The sequence below is a fragment of the Canis lupus genome, chromosome 5 (genome assembly GCF_048164855.1).
Source record: "Canis lupus baileyi chromosome 5, mCanLup2.hap1, whole genome shotgun sequence".
Classification (NCBI taxonomy): domain Eukaryota; kingdom Metazoa; phylum Chordata; class Mammalia; order Carnivora; family Canidae; genus Canis; species Canis lupus.
This window is the reverse complement of record NC_132842.1, coordinates 28935267-28958936: the sequence shown is the minus strand read 5'-3', so window position 1 is coordinate 28958936 and position 23670 is coordinate 28935267. Positions and strand designations below refer to the sequence as shown.

The 23670-nt window shown below is 41.7% G+C and overlaps 2 protein-coding genes and 1 long non-coding RNA gene across 5 annotated transcripts in view; 1 reads left to right on the top strand and 2 right to left on the bottom strand.

Annotated features, from left to right (window-relative positions):
- KIN (Kin17 DNA and RNA binding protein) overlaps positions 1 to 19981 on the bottom strand; it is a 35549-nt gene extending 15568 nt beyond the window's left edge. The window contains exons 1-7 of the mRNA XM_072825880.1: positions 19791 to 19981; positions 14752 to 14846; positions 10075 to 10118; positions 9869 to 9991; positions 8460 to 8641; positions 5759 to 5807; positions 4681 to 4738 (exon numbers count right to left, since the gene is read on the bottom strand). Of these exons, the coding sequence (XP_072681981.1) occupies positions 4681 to 4738; positions 5759 to 5807; positions 8460 to 8641; positions 9869 to 9991; positions 10075 to 10118; positions 14752 to 14846; positions 19791 to 19904 (665 nt within the window). The 5' untranslated portion in view covers positions 19905 to 19981. The remainder of the gene's footprint in view (positions 1 to 4680; positions 4739 to 5758; positions 5808 to 8459; positions 8642 to 9868; positions 9992 to 10074; positions 10119 to 14751; positions 14847 to 19790) is intronic.
- Positions 19982 to 19991: 10 nt separating this feature from the next.
- ATP5F1C (ATP synthase F1 subunit gamma) overlaps positions 19992 to 23670 on the top strand; it is an 18367-nt gene continuing 14688 nt past the window's right edge. For all 3 annotated transcript variants that reach the window (XM_072825882.1, XM_072825881.1, XM_072825883.1), the window contains exon 1: positions 19992 to 20223. In XM_072825882.1, the coding sequence (XP_072681983.1) occupies positions 20168 to 20223 (56 nt within the window). In that variant the 5' untranslated portion in view covers positions 19992 to 20167. The remainder of the gene's footprint in view (positions 20224 to 23670) is intronic.
- The window catches only part of LOC140633402 (uncharacterized), a 27281-nt gene continuing 24569 nt past the window's right edge, over positions 20959 to 23670 (bottom strand). The window contains exons 2-3 of the long non-coding RNA XR_012031009.1: positions 21934 to 21977; positions 20959 to 21096 (exon numbers count right to left, since the gene is read on the bottom strand). This is a non-coding gene — a long non-coding RNA (uncharacterized lncRNA). The remainder of the gene's footprint in view (positions 21097 to 21933; positions 21978 to 23670) is intronic.

Here is a 23670-nt window from a genome sequence, read left to right as displayed (position 1 = left end):
AACTCTTGGCTTCAGCTCAGATCACAATCATGGGATCGAGCCCCACACCACATTCTGTGCTCAGGGTAGACTCTGTTTGAGATTCTCTCTCTTTCTCCCTCTGCCCCTCCCACTTGTTCTCTCTCTCTCGCTCAAATAAAAATAAATCTTTAAAGAAAAATAAGCAAAAGACATTTCTCCAAAGAAGACATTAAATAGCCAAAAAGCACATGGAAAGATGCTTAACATGACTAACCACTAAGGAAACACAAATCGAAACCACAAAGAAATACCACTTCACATCTGCGAGGATGGCTCTTATAAAAAAAAAGACAGCAAGCAGTAGGTGTTGGCAAGGACAAGGAGAAGCTGGAACTCCTGTGCTCTAACTGGCACAGCCACTGTGGCAAACAGGAAGGCAGTGCAGTCACCCAATCTGGCATTGGTACTTCTGGGGCTACACCCCAGGGAACTGAAAGCGGGGACCAAACAGGCCATCTGTACCACTGTGTTCAGAGCAGCACTGCTCATGACTGCCCAGAGGTGGGGATAACTGAAAACGTCCACTGACCAATGAAGAGATCCACCAAATGTGGAACATACATACAACAGGATATTATTCACCCCTGAAAAGGAAGGACATTCCAACACATGCCGCAACCTTGGAAGAACCTTGAAGACGTTAAAGTGAGTGAAAGAAGCCAGTCACAAAAGGGCAATCGCTATATGCTTCCCTTCCTATGAGGAGACTAGAATCATTCAATTCAGAGAGGTAGAAACTAGAAGAAGGGCTCCTGAGGACTGGGGACTACCAGGAAATGGGGAATTAAGTGTTTAATGGGGACAGAGCTGCATGATGGGCTAATGAGCAAGCCCTGTAGATGGATATGGTGACAGCTGCACAGCAATGGGAAGCTACTTATCACCCACTGACTTGTCCACTTAAGAATGGTAGAAATGGTAAACTTTGTTACATAAATTTCAGCACACACAAAAAAACTAAACTGAATAGAAAAAGTTTCCTGTACAGAAAATTTATTTGGCATTCTCAAATGTCCACAGTGTGACAAGGGGATAAACATATGAACAGACAGCCTGTCAGGATCTCACGACAGAACAGGACAGGGGAGGACAGGAGACGTAAAGACAAGGAAGGGTGAGCCACCACAGCTCACTTTGGACAGCATAAATAATTTAGCATAGCTGGAGCGCAAGTGGCGGGAGAGGCACCAGATCACAATGGTCACACAACAGCGTGAACAAAAATGACAAGTTACCCCTTACAGGTGAAAGACAGACATGGTAGGCCTTGACACTTAGAAAGATCCTTCTACTCACAGTATCAAGACTGTATTAGAGTTAAAATTCGAGGAATTAATTAGTATCAAGACTGTATTAGAGTTAAAATGAATAAGGAAGAATAGAAGAAATGTTGACAGAAGAAATTATGAAGGACAGAACCAAAGAAGTGATATATCAAGAAAACAAAAAGTTGGTATTCTAAAAGATTAGTAAAACATCAAATTTGAGAGCCTAGATAAAAAGGACATTCTAGAAAAATCAAAATTACATAAATTATTGAAATTTGTATAATCAAAATTATATTGTAAGGTTGGATAAACTAATGACCATAACGAAACTGAATCAGTAGTAAAAAGTACACCCTCACCTGCAAAAGATATCAGCTCAGTATTTTACCAAGCTTTCAAAAGAAGTGATAGTCTATCCTAAAGATACTAGAGTAAAAAAACAAACAAAAAACATACAAATCATTTTAAGAGCAGAAAATTAAATATCAATCTCAATAATGAACATAAAAGTAAAATGCAAAATAGTCAATTTTTTTCAGCTGTATCTTAGTATTATTATTTTTTTCTTTTTTAGAGAGAGAGCACTTCTACACGTATGGGCGCACAGCAAGGAGAAGCAGAGGAAGAGGGAGAATCCCTCGAGCAGAATCCCTGAGTGGGGAAGCTGATGCGGGGTTCAATCTTATGACCCCAAGGTCATGACCTGAGCTGAATTTAAGAGTCGGACAGTTAACCGACTGAGCCACCCAGGAGTTCCAGCTGTATGTTATATTTAATCCTACACTAGCTGCTCTAACAATAACATCCCTCTTCCCCAAAGATTCTATTGGAGAGTGACTAACTGAGACAGGGGCAAGATGGGGCTAAAATCAAGACAAGAAATGAACAGTAACAGATTGGAAATGGAACATTTGCTTCTAGAACAGCCCTAGAGTTCTGCTTGTAATAACTGGAGTGGATCCTATTGCAATTAAAGAAGAGAAGGCCCAAAACAGAAATGGAAACTGGGTAATCTTTGTCCAAAAACTGGAGAAGCAGGGCTTGTCCTTGTGCCTCAATATAATCTAAAGCATCCATTTTTGGTATCTAGATCGTTTCGTTCATTCTGAGTTTTAGATATACAAGAGCTATATAAATCAACAGGAAAATAGAGCCTGTATAAAAGTGGGCCATAATCTTAGAAAAAGAAAATTTAGACGAGTCTTTCCACTGTATTATCTGTGACACTACTTATCTGTTATTATATTGAGACTGAAGTCACAGAACTTGGTCGGTCAAATAAAACTATTTTTACTAATAACATCAGAGCTGGCTTAGGGGGATAGAAGACTAACTAGCAGACCCCAGAGATAATAGGTCCTCATCCTCTCAGTTCCTAAAAGTTACCTTATCTGGAAAAGGGTCTTTGCAAATGAGACCAAGTTATAGATTCTGAGATGAGATGATCTATATGCAACCACACGCATCCTTTTAAGAGGGAAACAGGCAGATTTGATACACAGAGAAGGTGATGTGAAGAGGAAGCAAAGAGAAATTTGAAGACACTGCTTTTGAAAACTGAAGTTTGTAGCCACAAGCTAAGGAATGCCAGCAGCCCCACCAGGAGCTTGGAAGAGGCAAAGAATGGAATCCTCCCAGAGCCTCTAGAGGACGTGCAGCCCTGCACATGGCTTGATGTCAGCTCAGGGATACTGACTTCAGACTTCTGGCCTTCAGAGACAGAATAAATTTCTGTTGTTTCAAGACACTTGGTTAGGGGCACCTGGGCGGCTCAGTTGGTTAAGTATTAGCCTTCGGTTCAGGTCATGATCTTAGGGTCCTGAGACTGAGCCCTATATCGGGCTCCCTGCTCAGCAGAGAGTCTTCCTCTCCCTCCCCCTCTGCCCCTCTCCCTGCTTATGCTCTCTCTCACTCTGCTCTCTCTCTCTCTCTCAAATAAATAAAATAAAATCTTAAAAAAAAAAAAAAGACACTTGGTTTATGGTAATTTGTTACAGCAACCATAGAAAACTAATACAAGGGAGACGAGTTTGGGGGCCAAGGGGATCAACTTTAACATTGATAGACACTTCAGAATAACAATAATAAAGGAGAATGGTGAGAAACATGTATGGATCTAAGAAGCACATAAGGTTTGATATATTTGAATTTGTCTTCCAGACCATGTCACACCAAGATTTTGAAAAAGAATTTTTTCTTAGAATATACCAAATGTGGAATCCAATTAACCATTTCCTTCATGACATCTAATGCAGGTGTCAATTCTGAAACATTTAGATCAAAGTGAAGACCTCTGACAAGCCATTCCAAAGCAGTGATACATGGCTACTCTGTCTACTTCCTTCACTTCTCCTGGCTACTTATTCAGTTGTGCAAAGAAACACTAGCCTATAAATCAACCAAGAAAACTGAGGTCTTTAACAAACATGCAAAATACTAAGAAAAATAACAATTATTGGCCAACTCAAACCTAAATTCTGGTAGGTGCTGGGAAGTACCAGTAGGATGGTACCTTCCTGAATATCTTTTTTTTTTTTTAATATCTATAACCAAACTAGACACAATGCACATCACAAACAGTGAATAAATACTTAGTGAAAGACTATATAAGAAGTGCAAGAGAAGAGAACATGAAAAGTGAATAGAAGCATCTGACTATGGGCTATTCCAGGGTTTGGCAAACTCCAACCCAAGGGCCAAATGCGGCCTCCTGCCTGTATTTATATGTGAGATTTTATTGGAACAGAGCACATTCATTTGTTTACATATTGTCTATGGCTGCTTTCTCACTCTGACCTCAATCAAGTGGTTGCAACCAAGACACATAGCCAACAACGTCTGAAATATGTACTATGCGGCCTTTTCCAGAAAAACTTTGTCAAGCCCTGTTCTGCTACTACACCATGCAGCAGGGAAGCCATGACTGAGTGCCAATTGGTGTGTTTATACTGTACCAGGGCTAAGAAGTTGGGTCACTGACCTAGTCTCCGTTCTCACAAAATCTCAATATGGTGCAAAACAAAAACTGTATACACCTGCTCATATTTAAACTTGGTAAGTGGGCTGTGAGAGAAAAATCAATAGCACTGCAGTAGCACAGAGAGAACCAATCTGTGGAGAAGGGCTCACAGAGAAGTAAAACCTTGTCACATGGAACATTTAATCAAAATGTGCCTGGCCTCAGAAGAATCATACCATTGTGGGTAAGTAAGGAAAAAAAACAAACAAACAGTCGCTGACAAACAAAACAACCATCAAACAAAAACGAAACAAAGAAGAAAATTGCAACCAGAAGAAAAAAAACTGTTTACCATACCACAGCTTTTAAAATGTCGTCATCAACATTTCACAACAATTCTCAGGTTCTAAGATGTCTGTCCATGTAGCTCACCTTGATTTGGATGACGCTGCTGCTGAACTACATGCTCCTTTATTCAAATTAAACGTAACTGGAAGAAAAAGAAATGATACATTTTTGCATGTATATTTCATTATATATACATATACATACATACATATATATACACACACACAAGTGTATTTTTTTTTTCAGAAAAATTATAAAACTTAACAGTAAGATACCACAATATCTCCACATAGAAGTTCATGGACATTTTGAATAAACGAGAGCTGGAATGCTCCCATCCTGAGATGATAAATTTCTGCAGTTAAGAATACTGGGCGGATGCTCACAGAGCTGGGAAGATCTACACATGATTGACCTGTAGGGGACAGCCATGGCCACTTCCGGCTCCATAGCCCCCTCTCCCCTTACTAGGGGACAGGATTGCAATTTTGTTGAGGTGTTCATACCTGTCATATATGGCTTGGAGGATGCTAGGGTATGAATGTTCGTATCCCCCTCAAATTCGTATGTTGAAAACCTAATGGCCAAAGTGATGGGATTAAGAGATGGGAGCCTTCTAGAGGTAATCAGTAAGGTTCTTTTGCTCTAAACCAACCAAAATCATCTCACTTCCTTTCCCAGTGACTGCTCGTAAGCTGGAGGCTAATACAGACTGGTCAGTGACATTCAAAAGGAAGTCTGCAGGCCAGAGGAGTGTCTTATAGGAAAAGTTTCCTTGCTCACCGGGGACTCCAGAAAAGTTGCCCCCGTCATCCTCTGGACAATACTGGGTGTGCATACGATGGCCAAAAGTGCCCGCAGCCACCTCACATTCAGCTGTTGACAGGATACCATGGCATCCAGAGGCGCCCAACCTCTGGGGCTCTTGTTACAGCGAAGTATTTACATACTATTTACATACTATTTAGGCTGATTTTAGTTGTGTTTTTGTTTTTTTCACTTGTAGCTGAAGGCATCCTATCTGATTCATTATCACCTTTTCATAAAGTGGTAAAAACAATGCAATCCAGACAGATCATGTCTTGTCCGCAAACATGTTGCTAATTTTTGGTAGCGCTAATACAAAATCATCCATATTAAAAGAAGAAAAAAGTAAAGCTACCTTTTTCTTCATCATTTTCTCTGCTTAACTCTGTAAAAACAGGAGCCTCCTTAAAAAAAAATAAAAAAAAAAAAAAGAAAAAGAAAAAGAGAGAGTATGAAGGTTTGGTTCACAGTGCACTTACAATATTCAATAATCCCAAACTGTGACTTGCTACCCATATTGTAAGACAGCTCCAACATGCAGTTCTAAAATGATTAAGATCCTAGTTAAAAAAGTTATATGTGTCGTAAGTATTCTTCAACTGAGAATTATTCTAAAGGGGAAAAAAGTAGCTTCTCTGTACTACACTGCAGAAGTTTATCTACATTTTTATATCTACTACAATTTAAACAGGATACAACATAAAACAATAAACCTTAAGAATTTTAGCTAGAAGATTACTTTAAAAAGCAAAACCTTTCCATAGTGGGGGGGATAGTTTAGTGTAAGATCGAGAGCCTAAGACTCAGACCCGAATGTAAAACCCAGTCACCTCTGCACACCATTACCTTTGTCGCCTGTCAATCTCCTGCTCTCCCTGGGCCTCAATTATTCTGTCTTTAAAATAGGAATAATATGCATATTTAGAGGTGTCATAAGGGTAAAACAGGAGGATATAAAGAAGCATTTAGCATAACGCCTGTGATAGTGTTTGATAAATGTTAATTATTGTTTCTACTAATAAAAATGTTCTTGAGAAACAACTGAGCTCTTCTTTTCTCCATTAAGATCCCACAAAGGAAGGCAAAAGACATGATATTACTTTTTAAAAACTGATAATATCTAAGAGTGGAATGAGGAAGTACTAATAAGCAGGACTTCCCCTGCCTTTTAGGGGGAGATGCTATTCACACCTGAAAAGTACGAATTAACTTGAAGATTTTAATGGAATTAAGCTAAAATGTTACAAAACAAAAATATTCCAAAAAGTAAACCACTTTCCTCTGTACAAGATGTGATCCTTCTTTACTTCCATAATAGGAAATCATCATTTTTCCTCTACAGAAAATAGAGGTTTATATTTTAAAAAGGTGAGAAAATTTCAAGAATAAAAAGCTTTTAATCTTTGGCAGGAGTTTAAATTTGACAATTACAGCAGTTTAACCATTGTTTTTATTTTAATACAGAAATCTCCTAAAAGACTGTGTGAATGCACGCATATGACAGTAGTACCGTGATACACATGTGCACCCACCCACTTATCAAGGAGATCAATTGACATGGTATATAAGTTGACTCATAAATGTATCTTAGGGGCACCTGGGTGGTTCAGTGGTTGAGTGTCTGCCTTCAGCTCAGGTCGTGAGCCCGGGTTCCTAGGATTGAGTCCTGCATTGGTGTCCCCACAGGGAGCCTGCTCCTCCTTCTGCCTATGCCTCTCCCTCTCTCTCCGTGTCTCTCATGAATGAATGAATGAATGAATGAATGAATGAATAAATAAATAAATCTTTTAAAAAACTTAAATAAATGGGTCTTTACTTTCCTCTTGCCTGCTACCTCTTGCGTCACTCTGTACTAAACAGCGTCTATAAGACAAGTACATTAATGATCAGAATAGCTGTATTCACGATAGCCAAAAACTGAAAACAAGCCACATGTTTCTCAACAGGAGAATGGATAAACTGTCTGATGTTTCTACAATGGAACAGGAGATATCAATTTAAAACAAGACTTAAACACTGATAGGAAAGAAGATAGGTGCAGTGAACATGAAGAACGTTCTGTTTGAGTTAAAGCAGCCAGATAGAGAGTATAATATAGGATCACATTTCTACAAAGTTCAAGAACACACTAATAGATAATCAACAGTGGTACATTAGAACGTTGGTTCCTTCTTGGGAATGAGGAATTTAGTTAGGAATGACTATGACCCTAGAAACTTCTATATCTTGATCTGTGTGGTCACTACATAGGGTCCTGGTCCATCTATTACCCATCCATTCATCTACATATGCATGTACATACGTAAAATTTCACTGAGCTGTCACCCTAAGATTAACACACATCATACACTTTATCACATGTATCTTATACCACAATAAGGTTTTAAAAAATACTCAATGGCTAGTAATTTTACATATATACTAAGTTATGTTTTCCTGTACACACATAATTTTTGATACATAAATACCATGAGTTGGGGGGATTTTACCTTTTGTTTACTGCCTTATCCCCAGTGTCTAGAAAAAGGCCTGGTACATAAGGGGAACCCAATAAATATTTGTTAAAATAAATGCCTTACTCTAGTTATGCTAACACCTGAACCACCTGAACCATGTTCTCTTTCCCCCATTTGCTGGGTTTTGTGGGTTGATTCTTTGAGCCCAGAGGTTGTATCTACCTTCAGGCAGTCTATACCCTCCCCAGGCTGGGGCAAATGCTGGCCCTCTAGGCTCTCACGCTGTTTTTAACTCCAGCACTACATTCATTACAGCCACGCAGTATGATCTGCTATGTCTTCCCCATTAGCTATCGCTTCTGCCTCAGAGATACAGAAACTGAGGTTTAGGAGAGTATAAAACTCTTCAAGATCATGAGTCAATCAGTTAGCACACAAACCCAGGTTTGTCTCAACTCCAAAACCTGGGCTTTTATACTTGGCCACAGTTTTTTCTTCTCTTAATTAAGGAACAAGACCTACAAAACCCAATTCAACACTTAAAAATTTTGCTTCTTGAGTCCTTTCTCTGTTGCTTCCTGGAATGTTATTGTCACCCACCTGTTCTTTCCCTTCCAGTCCTCTTCTCACTTGTTCTTCAATAAATTTGGCTGTTTTTTCCTCATCATCAAGGTCCTGCTTCTTTTTTTTCTCTAGTTCCAGCTGCCGGCGGATAGTTTCTGGGTCTCTGTCTATATACTGAATATACCAGCCTTTTGGAGTCTCATCCACCTTGCACAAGCCTTAAAAAAAAAAAAAAAAGACAAATTCGTATTCAATCAAAACTAAAAGTAAATAGAAATGTGTTCTATCTCTCTGCATCATATGCTTATTCATTCAAATACACCCATTCAAACACATTCAAAAACACACATTCATGCAACATACAAATTTTCCATATTCATGGTTGATGAAATTTAGGTTTTAAGTAAAATATTTTATGTCCTTAAACAGAAAAAAATTGTATTGTTTTTAACTAGCTAGGTTAAGTCAACTATTTAAGCAAGAGAAACACATGGCAGAAGTATTATCTTGCTTAGTAATTATTTAACTAAGTATTTAACATCCAAGGAGTACATGATATTCTACTAACTTAACTAAGTAGAAATTTTTCCCATAAAATGAAATAAAGTTGGGCAGCCCCAGTGGCCCAGTGGTTTAGCACTGCCTTTGGCCCAGGGTGTGATCCTGGAGACCTGGGATCAAGTCCCGTGTCAGGTTCCCTGTGCGGAGCCTGCTTCTCCCTCTGCCTGTATCTCTCTCTCTCTCTCTGTCATGAATAGATAGATAAAATGTTAAATAATAATAATAATAATAATTTTTTAAAAAAATGAAATAAAGTAACACACTGAATAAGAAATACACTGACACAAAATTTCCTTCTCTCTTCTCCTGAGCTTCAGTCTATGAAGGTCAGAAATGGAAAAAGCTGCAACAAATTTTTAAAAGGCTCCTTGGGGCGCCTGGGTGGCCCAGTTGGTTAAGTGTCCAACTCTTGGTTTCTTGATCAGCTCAGGTCATGATCTCAGGGTCATGAGATCGAGCCCCCATCAGGCTCTGCACTCAGTGTGGAGTCTGCTTGAGATTCCCTCTTGATCCCTACTGCTCAGGCTCGCTCTCTCTCTCTCTAAAATAAATAAATCAATCTTAAAAAAAATAAAAAGCTCCTGTAACAAAAGTTTCTGAAAGTAAAATGAGTATGGGGATAAGAGAGGGAAAGGACTGACAATAAATCTTAATCCAAATGAGAGGAAATTTCAGTGATACATCTCTGCCCAATCAAAAGAACCATTCCACTCATAATCATGTGTAACACACAAAATCAATCCTAGAAGATTATATGTATTCTCACCTGTTTTGAATTGCCCTACTCACCCTCGTTTCCATAAATTTACTCAGAAACTATGACAATTCTCTCTCCCCGCACTGGAGCTATGAAACAACTACTCAAATCCTGGTCTTATTCTTACCTTCTCTGCCCAGCCACTTTGTAAAATCAGTCAGAGTCTCCCACTGAGTGGCATTCATATGGATATGCTCCCGGTGGCTGATATATTCATTATAAACGATGTTGTTGTGGACTCTCTTAGTTCCTAAGAACAAAATATGATATCATCAGTCCTGTGCAGGTTATAAGAGCATGACGTTATTATATGCACAATAACTGGATGCTTACCAAAGCGTCTCCGGAGAAGTTCTAGAAAGTCATTTCGGAATTCCCTAATAAGGAAAGGAAAGAGTGTGTTATGGTAATTCTACAAATATAAAGCATCATCTTGCTGAAATGTAAGCCATCATACAGTGTGAATGCCCAAAGGACAGATGAAACATCTATGTATCTGTTACAAACCTTTAAAAACTGAAAAAGGAAGGAATTCCCAAAAGATTATAGCTTTCAAGAATTACAGTGAAAAGTCAATTTGCTGTTGAAACCTTTGGCCTTAGCAGAGTAGCCGTAACCAAAGCGACTACACATCTTTGCAGAGGCTCCTTCATCAAGTCTCACTGCTACTGAATGTAGCATAATAACACCATTCTTTTGAAGGTAGCAAACTCCCCTTATTACATGTGAAATTAGCATTTACTGTCCCTCTGCGCTGAGTACTGTGTTAAGTGCTAGGTAAACATGTGTGAATGAGACATAAATCTTGACCTAGGTTACAATCTAGCAGAACCCATCATAACAGAAATCGAACTGCAAAAGAGACATGAGAAAGTATCATGGGAGTTGATGGAGATGCCCAGAGGTGATCCCCAATTTGGGCAGTGAAGTATTAAACAGGACTTCAGAGTGAAGAGAAGGCCATTTCCAGCCGGTAGAGGGACATGAAAGTATCATGTCTGGGAAATGATCATCTAATCAAGCTAATGTTGAGAGTAGACAGCAATGAGGGATACAGTGGGACAGAAGAGAATAACGGGGTGGGGGTGGAACACATAGCTGGAAAATACTGGTAGGGCTTATCTTAGAAGCACCTTGAAGAGGGTGGGTTTTATGCATGCAGTGGAAAAGCACCAGATCATTTATTTAGGAATTAGTCCGTGAAAATCTGTGATTTAAAAAGATAATCCCGTGGAAAGTACAAAACAAGAATTCTCCAAGTGTGGCCCCCAGAAGAGCAGCATTGACATTGCCTGGGAACCAGGTAGAAATGCCAAGTCTCTAGCCCTAGCTCAGATCTTCTGAATCAGGACCTGCCACTGTCGTCACAAGCCCTCCAGGTGCTCATGATGCCTGTATGGTTTGTGATCCACGGGCAAAAAACATGTGCAGGAGGAGAAGCTGCAGCTGGGCGACCAGTGAGGAAGTCATGGAATTACTTTAGGTGAGAGATCATGGGAACTATTGCTAGAGCTGTGAGAATGGAAAGGATACATGTTGAAAGGACACTGTGGAGGAGAATCAAAACAGGGGCTTCCTGGGCAGCAGTTATCAGACAGCCCAGGATAACAGGCAGATGTGGTGGGCAGGATACTGCCTTTAGTTTTAAAATGTTGGCTTTGAGAGAACCAACCTTCAGAAATACAGAATTGTGCAGAAAAAAAAAAATCTACAACTTAAGACAGATATTAGGAATGAAAATTAAGATTCAGGAGTCATCCCACATGAAGGTTAGCAGCTGGAAGAATGGAACTCCTGGAACCTGCGTGCTATGGATGAAAGGAAGCCAAGCAGGCACCCTGAAGAAAATTCCTGCATTTGAGCTACTGCGGGGACAGGCAGAGGGGTTAAGGAAAAAAGTAAGCAGAGGGAGGAGGAGGGTGAGGAGGAAAGCCAGGAAAGAGTAGTAAACAGAGAGGTGTTCATGGACAGTGAAAACAGATACCCAGGAAGATGGAAACAGGCACAAGTGACCCTTCAGGAGGCTGTTGGAGGCGGAGGGCAGCTACTGTGGATGCAGTGAATGGGGGGGTAGAGAGGAAGGCTCCAGTGTGGATAGTTCTTGCCAGAATGACATTTCCCCAAGTGTGGCACAAGCAGCCCAGTGGTATTCCAGTGGTTTTAGGTGGTTCACAGATAAAGAACTTTGGTCTTTTCCCTATGTTACTTGCCTTGATGGCACAAAAGCAATGCAGGGTGAACCTGCCGGCATCTTAGCCAAGTCAAGGCAGTGGGTGGTGAGACCAAACTGTACTAGCAACCTAGGTATGCTTCATGTACTCACAGTGAAAGTCACTGCCCATTTCATTGAGAACATCCCTGATGAAGCACTATCATTAATGGGATTCAGTCTCAATCTTTGGGGCTATATCTTTCTAACATCCCGTGTGATGAAATGGGATTAGGAATAAATCATTTCTGTTGCTGCACAGGGGTTGTCTTAAACAAAGTACTTGTGTGAATGTTTGAGCTATGTGCTGAACTACCTTTTTCCAAAGAGCACCATTTTTATTTGAAAGAATGACTGACAAGTCAACCATGATTATTCCGGATTAGATATTTAGTAGACATTTTTTTTAAAACTAAACAAAGTGTGTCATGTCAAGGAGAACAACTGACAGTATTCTGTTGCCAATGATAAAATTTGAGCTGCAAGCAAAAATTTGAATCTGGTAAACTGGCATCAGCTACTGTGAGTTCAATGTATTTCCCAAAACTTAAAGACATTTCTGATAACAAGTGCTAACATTAATAAATATGATTTTATGCTATTGTGTAACAAAACGTGTCACCATTTGGGATACTCAGTAAATGAATGAATATCTTCCAAATGACCAATACATGATGCTATAAAATCATGCATGGGTACAAGATCTGCTTAAAGTGAAAGATCGAGGGACATCTGGGTGGCTTAGTGGTTTAGCGTCTGCCTTTGGCTCAGGTCACGATCCCAGAGCCCTGGGATCTGCCTATGTCTCTGCTTCTCTCTTTGTGTCTTTCGTGAATAAATAAATAAAATTAAAAAAAAAAAAAGTAAAAGATAAGAGATCATAAGGTAATAGAGTTTAAAAAGTTCACTGATATGGTTTCAGATTCCACACCACAACAAATCTTTAAGAAACTACCATGCCAGCGTGGCCTGAGGGCTTCAGTCAGTTGAGCCACTGACTCCTGATTTCAGCTCAGGTCATGACCTCAGGGTCCTGGGACTGAACCCTGCATTGGGCTCTACCCTCAGTGGACAGTCTGCTTGTGGATTCTCTCTCCTCCTCTGCCCTTCCTCCAGTTTGTGCATGAGTGTGCATACTCTCTCTCTAAAATAATAAAAAAATAACTTAAAAAAAAGTTTAAGAAACTACCATGCTATTGTTTTGATGCAGTATCAAAGAAGAATATCCAAAATTAACTGAAAAAGGCTATTAAAATATTACCCCTAGACGCCTGGGTGGCTCAGCAGTTAAAGTGCCTGCCTTCAGCCCAGGGCGTGATCCTGGAGTCCCACGTCGGGCTCCCTGCAGGGAGCCTGCTTCTCCCTCTGCTTTTGTCTCTGCCTCTCTCTCTCTGTTCTCTCATGAATAAATAAATAAATAAATCTTTAAAAAAATATATTGCCCCTATTACAACTATACATCTATGAACAGGATGGGTTTCCTTTAGAAACAGATTGAATGCAGAAGCAGGTGTGGAATCCAACTATCTTCTATTAAGACACTAAAGAGAGGGGATCCCTGGGTGGCTCAGTGGTTTAGCGCCTGCCTTTGGCCCAGGGCGCGATCCTGGAGTCCCGGGATCGAGTCCCACGTGGGGCTCCCTGCATGGAGCCTGCTTCTCCCTCCTCCTGTGTCTCTGCCTCTGCCTCTCTCTCTCTCTCTCTCTGTCTATCATGAATAAATAAATAATAAATAAATAAATCTTTAAAAAAAAAAGAAAGCATTAAGACACTAAAGAGATTCGCAAAAATATAAACGTCACTCTTATTTTTGTTTTGTTTTAGAAAATACATTTTTAAAATAAAAAAATTATTTTAACATGTGATAGGTTTAATACTGTTATTTTAAATGAATTAATACATTAATTTTTTCATTTTTAATCTCTATGTTACAAATACCAATATATTAAAATCAAGTATCAATATCAAACATAAACAAAAGCTCTTCAGGGCTCTTCAATAATTTTTAAGGGTGTAAAGGGATCCTAAGTACAAAAGGTCTAGAACTTTGGAAAGAAACAGGTAGAAACAAAACTAAACATTAATAGTAATAATAATTTACAGCTATTCATCGAGTACTGAGTACTCTTGTAAACACTTTAAAAATATTAATTCATTGGGACACCTGGGTGGCTCAGTGGTTGAGTGTCTGCCTTTGGCTCAGGGTGTGATCCCAGAGTTCTGGGATCGAGTCCCACATTGGGCTCCCTGGTGAGGAGCCTGCTTCTCCCTCTGCCTGTGTCTCTACCTCTCTCTGGGTCTCTCGTGAATAAATAAAAAAAAATCTTAAAACAAAACAAAACTTTAAAAAAGTATTAATTTATTAATCTTTATATAAACTTTATAAAATAAAGAGAACACTTCGAAGAGGGTACGGTCTTTAGGTCCATTTTACAGATGAGAAGACAAAAGCACAGACAAATGTGTTTCAGCCAAAGTCACACAGCTCATGAGTAGAGAAGCCTGGACTTGCAGGTTTAAAGCAGACAGTCTGACTCCAGGGCTGTGCTCTTAGCCACAACTGAGTTGGAATGAAGACAGTTTATGTTGGAAGTGCAAGACTAAATTGTGAGACCCACTTCTGCAACAATTTTACGCTATAATAAATTGTCAAAGGAAAACAAAACCTGAGCACAAGATAATACAGCTATTGTGTTAATGTGTAAAGAATGAACAGAGCTCCCAATATAGAAAATACTAAGCATCTACTAAGAGTCCAACTGAATAAAGCTTATGAGAAAGGATGTCCTCAAGCTACTTACTCTGAAAAATAATCCATAAACTGCTGAGGATTTTCAGAAGCCAGCAAGAGTTGTCTCTGATGAGATTCAGACATACAGTGACATTTGAAGCCATTCTACAAAAATGGAAAGGTAGTAGTTACATTCTGATTTAGGTCATCTAGGTCATCATAATAGGCCCTAAAGAAAAGTATTTAATCAATCCTAAAAAGCTGCTCTTTGATGATAAATTGAAAAAACAAACAATAAAGAAAAGGGAAAAAAAGAGAAAAATAACTAGCTCTAAACACACTATCATTTTTTTAAACAAGTTTTTTACAAGGTTGAGTTATGCAACACTGTTAATTAAAGAATAATCCAGGAGATTAAAAAGGCAGAAAAACAGTGCTTTGGAAAACACACATTAATAAGAAACATGACTGGGCACAGTAACAAAAGAGTGACTGTTTTTTAAATCACTTTAACAAATTCTATTGGACACCTACTTCATGTAGTGCTGTGCAAGCACTTAGAGAGATGTAATGAAGTAAAATGGGTCAGTAGTGAATTTCTATTAAGGGGACTATTTTCACTCACTTTTCTCTACTTCAATTCATTATCCAAAAGATATCGTGGCATACTACAGAAACCTCATGTTAAATATACTAAATTTCATCTTCTTCTGATGGTTAATAAAAAAAATTCTAAGTTTTGGCTTTGTATCTACTCAACATTTACACCTGATTCTTCACTAGAAATAGAAATGAAAATGTGTCCGTCCTCCCATATTCCCCATCTCAGTGAACAGCACAATCACACACCCATCACCCGAGCCAGGACCCCAGAGTCAGGCATCCTGGAATCCTCCTCTATGTCTGCCTTCCATCATCACCAAGTCCACTCAGCCTCCTTAAGAACTCTTCTAGTGTCCCTCTGCTCAATCCCATGTCTCTGGCCTGACGTCAACACTCCATCTTGCTTAGCTTCCTAAGCTTTGATCACCCACAGTCTACCCACACTATTCCTGCCTCATCTGTGTACCACCTGTGCCTTACTTTTACTTAAAGATATCTTAAAAGGAAACTTAGTATCAGTCTCATGAATGAAAACCAGTACTACATTCCCTAAGTTAAAAATAAATCAATAAAATGAAAACAAAATGATGTTATTACATTCAAGAAGCCCATAAGAGTGGATGGGCTGGTGGGGGGTGGCAGGGAGTACTCTGGATCTGACCTCCTTCCCCTCAATGTTCGGATACTGAGAGCTAGGGAGACAGGGGAAGACCTTGGAAGGGTCAACTTCTCCTCCTGCAGGCCACCCTCCCAGGTAGGGAAGGCAATGAACAGATTTGAGGGCAAACAGGACAGAACCACCACAAGTATCTTACTCTGAAGTTGGCAACTAAAAGAATGAATTAAGCCTTTAATCTCCTTTTCCCATAGGAATTATATTTTAGGGTAACATTTAAGGATAACCAAACAGTCCTAATTAATGAGAAAATGCTCTTTTTATAAAAGAATGGTAGCCAATAATACATTTAGAAAAATATAGAAAAATAACCACTTTGCAACTCTTATGGCAATAACGGACTCAATCACAGATACTAAAACACCTAAGTAAAAGGCTGATGGGAACCTAGATAATTCCTTACCAGTTACTTGCTAGTAAGGGAAAATATTACTTTCTGACATTACTTTACAGGCTGTCATCTTTATTTAAATATCTTAGCACTATCAGACATTATGGGCTTCCTTTTGTGATATAACACGAAATACACAGGATCACCTATAAAGTAGTCTTCCCTAAAATATTTAACCTGGACCTAATCAAGCCTTCATATCTAAGTTTTGGTTTATAGAAACTATAAATTAGAGAAAGAAGGTGAAAGATAACCATAAGAAAACCTGATTGTTTTATACCAGAAAGTGGCAATGCTCCAAGGCAGTTACCAGCCCAGTCTCTTCTAGTCAATGTCAGAAAAACAACTGAATGACAAAGATATGGAAGCAATCAAGCATCCACTGATAGATGAACAGACAAAGAAGATGGATAAAGAAGACATACACAGTGGAATAGTACTCAGCTGTAAAAAAAAGAATGAGGTCTTGCCATTTGTGACCATATGGATGGACCCAGGCTGTATTATGCTAAGTGAAATAAGTCAGAGAAAGGCAAATTTTGTATGATTTCACCTATATGTGGAATCTAAAAAACTAAGGGATAAACAAAAACAAAAGCACAATTGGACCTATAAACACAGAGAGCTGACGGTTGCTGGGGAGGGGGATTAGAAGATGGCAAAACAGGTGAAGGGGAGTGGGAGATACAGGCGCCCAGTGATAGAACGAATGTCATGGAAATAAAAGGTACAGCATAGGGAAAATAGTCAACGCTATTGTTAATAAAATAATGTGATATGTGACAGATAGCTACATTTGTGAACACAGCATAAGGTATAAACAGGATTATAGTCTAAGATATAAATTATGTTGTACACCTGAAACTAACTAATGTAATGTGTGTGTAATGTGTGTCAACTATACTCATATAAAAAATTAATTTAAAAAAAAGAAAAGAAAAATAATTGGGTTTCAGGGGTCAGGAGAAAGGGTGAGGGAAGTGGGGTCTATATTCAGTTTAGAACTGAGAAAGGATTAAAAGTCCTAATAATCCAGAGCGCAGAGATTTTTAAGGCAGTGAAACTCTATTCTGTATGATACTATAATCATGGGTATATGTCATTATACATTTGTCCAAACACATAGAATGTCCAACATCTAGAGTGAACGGTACCATAAACTGTAAACTTTGGTGATGATGACATATCAATGTAACTTTATTGATTGTAAAAAAGTACTGCTCTTTTGCAAGATGCTGATAGGGGGAAGCTGTAGTGGGGCCTATCTATGGGAAAGCTCTGTACCTTCCACTCTTTATTGCTGTGAACCTAAAATTGCTCTTAAAAAAATATTTTTTAAAGTCCTAATAACACATCCAATTCATAGCTTTTGATTTGATCATGGTTTGAAAAAACTTTTAAAAAGCATCTGTGCAGGACACCTGGGTGGCTCGGCAGTTGGGTGTCTGCCTTTGGCTTGGGGCCTGATCCTGGATTCCCAAAATCGAGTCCTGCATTGAGCTCCTTGCAGGGAGCCTGCTTCTCCCTCTGCCTGTGTCTCTGCCTCTCTCTCTGTGTCTCTCATGAATAGTTAAAATCTTTTAAAAATAAAAATAAATAAATAAAAAGCATCTGTGGGAACAAGGGAGGGAGGACAAGCGAATATGGAGTATGTTTCAGATGACAGAAGGAAATTATTAATTTTGTTATGTGGGCTGATGGGTATTGTGGCTACCTAGAAAAAGGTCCGAGTGTTTTAGACGGGGACCCTAGGTGGCTCAGTTGGAAGCAACTGCCTTTGGATCAGGTCCTGGGTCCTGGAATGAAGTCCCAATCATCTTGTTCCTCGCTCTGCCTTTTCCCCTCCCCCTGTTCATGCTTTCTCTCTCTCAAATAAATAGATAAAAATCCTAAAAAAAAAAAAAAAAAAAAAAGAGAGAGACAGAGAGAGAGAGACCCAAATATCTTAGAGATGCATAATTAAGTATGTAGTGATAAATGTCCCAAGGTTTGCAATATACTTTAACATATTTCTGAAAAAAGCAAAGACAGACAAGTTGCTTAGAATGTTAAATACGGGGCAGCCCGGGTGGCCCAGCGGTTTAGTGCCTGCCTCCGTCCCAGGATGTGATCCTGGAGACCTGGGATTGAGTCCCACATCGGGCTCCCTGCATGGAGCTTGCTTCTCCCTCTGCCTGTGTCTCTGCCTCTCTCTCTCTGTGTCTCTCATGAATAAATAAATAAAATCTTTAAAAAAAAAAAAAGAATGTTAAATATGGGTCATAGATACATGCATGTTCACGGTATTAGCCTCTCGTTTTCTGTGTGAGAATTTCACCTTGACTACTAAAAAAAGAGAAGTGGAGAGAGATGAAAAAGAAAAAAAAGACTGTATCGGTGTTATTCAGTGTGAGTCCATCCCGAAGCATCTAATCCCCCGCTGGGGGAAACCCTGGAGGAGGGTTATCCTTCTGATTATCCAACATTCCCCTGCACCTACGCAATCCAACTCAATGTCCAGAGAAGATGATGAGCCTGTCACTAGCTTGCTCTCAGTTCTTCAAGGTGCTTTATCATCCGCCTCAACAATGAGAGAAAAAAATATAGACTTCATGGGACCCCTATACCAAAGTTTCTAAGATCTGCCCAAAGACAGCCTGCCTTCCCCAGCCATGGCCACATCATTCATGGATTTAAAACTCCCAATCTAAAAAAAATAATAATAATAAAAAAATAAAACTCCCAATCTTACCGGTAGGTACAATCCTCCCTTTAAAATTTAAAAAAAAAAAAAGTTTGTATTTATTCATGAGACACAGAGACAGAGAGAGGCAGAGACACACAGGCAGAGGGGCCGGGTGCAGGCCTCGATCCCAGGACCCCGGGGTCACGCCCTGAGCCCAAGGCAGATGCTCAACCGCTGAGCCAGCCACCCAGGGGCCCTCCCCTGCTTGGTGCAATTCTTATTCCCATTTAACGAGACAAGCCAACAGGCAGGGGGAATGCAAGCGACCTGCCCCGCACTACACGGGTGGGGAGCGGCGCGGCTGGGACTCCTGACAGCCTGGCCCGCGACCACGGTCCATCCACAGCAGTGCTGCCCGCGCTGCAGAAACACCTGCCACGGCGTCGTCCGACCCCGACAGGAGGCCTGGAGCCTAGTCACCCCGAGCCTCCCGGGCCGCGTCGAGTCAGGACTGCTGCTATCCCCAGGCCTGGCGCTGCCCCCTCCAGCGCCGCCGTTCTAGGACGCGGCTAGAGGAGCAGCTTCCCGTCCCGGAGAGCTGCGGAACCTTTTCCCAGGTCACTCCTTCCCGGGGTAAGCTCGCGGAGGGATGAGGCGCCCGAGCCCCCCGGCTCCCCCCGCGCGAGCGGTGCAGGTGAGGCCGCCCGGGGAGGCGGGCAGCTGGTCGCCCAGCGCGGACCCCCCTCCCCGCACACCCCCCCCGGGCCCGCTTACCTCGTCCCGGCACTGCTTCTGGCACATCTGGCAGTACCAGCGCAGCTTCTGAAGCCCCTTGGACTTGATCCTGTTGGCAATGGCCTTCGGGGTAAGGAAATCGGACTTTCCCATCGCGACCACCGGCAGCGACAACTCTCCCCAAGCCCAGCGCCCCGCCAACCGGAAGCGGAAGGAAGCTAGGTGGGTGGGCCCAGAGCCGGAAGGAGGTGGGGCCTCGGGAGGCACAGCCCCCTCCAACGCTCGCGAGGCTTCGCCGTCGGCGGCGGGAGGAAGCGAGACTGCGGGAGAGAGCGCGGTGGGCGGGCGCGTCGGGAAGGCCCCGCGCAGGCGCGGTGAGGCCTGTCTGACCGACCTTCAGCGGCGCCGGCGGCACCATGTTCTCTCGGGCGGGCGTCGCCGGGCTCTCGGCCTGGGCCGTGCAGCCGCAATGGTATGGCAGCTTGCGGGAGGGCCGGGAGCGGCGCGAGGAGTGGCAGAGCTCGGTCCGGGGGGCGCGGACGCGGGTGGAGGCGAGCGGCGCCGGCCGGGGGCCGCAAGGCCTGCTGGGCCCGCTGCCCCGCGGAGGCCCCGGGCAGCCCGGGCTGCGGGGGAGCGGCGGCCGGGACCCGAGGAGCGGCCGTCTGGGGCCTCGCGGGGGGAGCGGGGGAGACCCGAGTCCGATTCGATTTGGGGGCGGCCTGGGAGTCCCTCCTCTGATGCATCCCTGCGGAGCGCGCTGCGCGCAGGTGCAGGTGCAGCCCGGGGAGTCGTTCCCCGGCCCGAGGGGGAGGGGAGGCCCCGAGGCGAGGTCTAGGGCCTTCAGGGGCCCTGCAGAGCCGGGCAGAGGCCGCCTGGGCCGGCGGGAGCTGTTGGCCTCAGCCCGGAGGTGAGGGCCGGCCACTGCTGAGTGCACGGAGCGAGTGCCCTCCGCCCGGGTCACTTGGGGTGCAGAAGGGACCCGGAAAAAAGACCCGCCTGATGGCGATCGGAAGGGAGAGACACCTAGTACTGCCTCGAAACCAGCAGGTTCAAGCAGTTACCCTGCAAGGTCATGAAGCTGCCCCCCAAGGTCCCCAGGAGGGGGAGGAGACAGCTGGGCGGCTTTCAAACGCCATCTGTGAACGGCGGTGCAAGGTTAAGGATTTTATTTTTTTTTATTTTTTTAAAGATTTTATTTAGTCATTCATGAGACAGAGAGAGAGAGAGAGACACAGGCAGAGGGAGAAGCAGGCTCCATGCAGGGAGTCCGACGGGGGACTCGATCCCGGGTCTCCAGGATCAGGCCCTGGTTTGAAGGTGACGCTAAACCGCTGAGCCACCCGGGCTGCCCAGATTGAGGATTTTAAACATTGGTTTCCCGGGGAGGAAAGGAGAAAAAAAAAAAAAAAATAAGCACGTCAGAAAGCCCAGCAGTAGGCCGAGTAAACGTTGTTTTGTGGGTGGTACCATATAATAGGATGAAATGTCTTAAAGCTAGACAGTCTGGAAGAAGTTCAGACACGGTGCTAAGGGGATTATTGGCTAGAAGCTGAGCGCACCAATTCCCCAGTTTTTACAGCAAAGAGGAATTCTAAGGAGCTGCTGCGCCGAGCTAGGTTTTTGCGTCCTGATTTTCACGTGCAGAGACGATAAAGGTTTTAATGGGAACAAGTTATGGATTTCATTAAGCAAAGGATTCGTAGGATAGTGAGGTAATGACACCAGATGCGAATGCCTGCTGAAACTGTGGGTGGATTTGCCTTCAAAGTCAGGATTGTTTCTAATACTGAAAATGAGTATTCATGGCAAGTAAGTCGCTTAGTTGGATTCTCAGTCATGTAGGTTGACCATTTGTCAGTCACTCCTCACACACGTGTTGGTCCAGTACCTGGACCACGTAGGTACTGTGGACAGTACTAAAAAGTGGTGGTCAAATCAAATGGAACTCAAAAAAAAAAAAATATATATATATATGTATATATATACACACACACATATATACATATATATGTGTATATATATATATATATGCACACCCCACAAAAAGAGTGGTGGTCAACAAATACACGTGGTCTTAGTGAGCTTTGTGGGACAGTGTCTGGCCTGCAGTGGTGCTCAGCAAGCATCAGCTCTCCTTCCTTCCCCTGTTCTGCGCAGCCAGGTCATCTGTCAGTATTTTTACCTGATGGAGTATCCAAGTTGATTGTTCAGGAATGGAAAGAGTTCCTGAAAGGAGAACAAAATATTTTGCATAAAATTGTAGTAATTACTTTTAAAAAAAAAAAAAACAAAACCTTGTAAGACAGTTTGAAGATATGATAATAAGGGATTGTTTTAAATAAGCGTTGTCTTGACACATCTGCTCGGCCCCTACATTGGCAGATGCAGGTTGTAGTCCTGACCTTAATGCCTTTAGAAATGTTGGTTTTAAATTGGTAGGTTATGAATATTCATCAAACTGATGGAATGCGTCATGCATATTCCATTGCTCTGGGTGCCCTTTTGCTTCCCACTCCTAATTGCCTTTTAAACTCAGAAATGAAAACCATCTTAATGTTTCACACTCCTCAGAATTAATTTGGAAGAGGAGAAAATAGCTTTGCCTTCACAGAACCACGAAGGGGCAGTGTCTCTGTTCTGTTTTGGTTTTTGGGAGCTTTGAAAAATGCAGTTTGTTATCGTTAACAGTCTTTGTTTCAGGGAGGTTAGCTTACGTTAGCTAAGTATTAGGCCTTATTATTTTATTTATTAATGTGAAATTATGTTGTTTAGAGTTTCAGTGAGATACCCTAAATTTCAGAAATTAAACTTGTTATTAAGTAGCATTTAAGGAAATGGAAATAAGGGGTTTGGGGAGAAGTGGGATTTTTCTGTCTTCAAATCAGGGGACGTGTTCCATGTTCCCCATTCTCTAAAATGGAACTGTTTTATAATAGCATTCCAGTAGCCATGAATTGAATTACATACACTGAAAAGGAAGGCAGATTGCCTTCTGAGATTGAGGTAGCAGATATTTCTTTACTTGTAAATGTAAAACATGTGAGGTATCAGGATGTGTAGTGTAGGAGATCCACTCTGGAGCCAGCTACCAGGATTTGAATCTCAGCTGCCACTCACCTGACTATGTGACCCTGAACAAGGTACTCAGTGTCTCTGCCAGCATTTCTTCATCTGTTAAATGGAAGTAATGATAGTGCACAGTTCATTAAAGAACAGAGCATGGTGGGGAAGTGCTGGTATGGATCCAGATACATAAACTGAAAAATGTAGACGGCGTTATACGGTTCCTACATAAAATGTAGTGTGAGAAGGTTTATTGTGCTTGCCCAACAAGACTGGATCTAGGGTGGTCGCAGGGGTGCCAGGGAGTCATTGTTTGGTGGAGAGACAGGTGATGGACTTTTATATTTCTACAGCATTAGACACCTTAACATTCTTGCAAACTCTGTAATTTCTTTGAAGAATCGTTACCCTAGCAACCTCCCTGACTCCCTCCTCTACTACATCTCTCAGGTTTGATAACAATGCTGTGTGGTCATAGTAAATGGTGGTAATCACAGCCACTGATATTTCTGTCCACTGTATTTGATATGTTTCAAGTGTCTCCAGTAATCTCCTGAGGATTTCCCAGGACATGATGCATGTTCCAGAACAAGCAACTGATTAAGAACTTTACGTTTTCATTTGCAAGAATTATGTATTCAGTAGAGCAAGGTCCCCCTAAAGAGAGTTGGATCAGCTTAAGGTTACTATGTAGGTACCCAAACTGTGCTTAATAATAAAGTAACATAGATGTCTTTAGAACTGAATGAACGCTAAACAGGGAAGTTGGGGTGAAAAAGTTGATCCACAAAAAAAGTCATCCAACAAATGATGTTACTTGCTGATCTTACTCTTGCTGCAGATTTGTCTTTTCTGG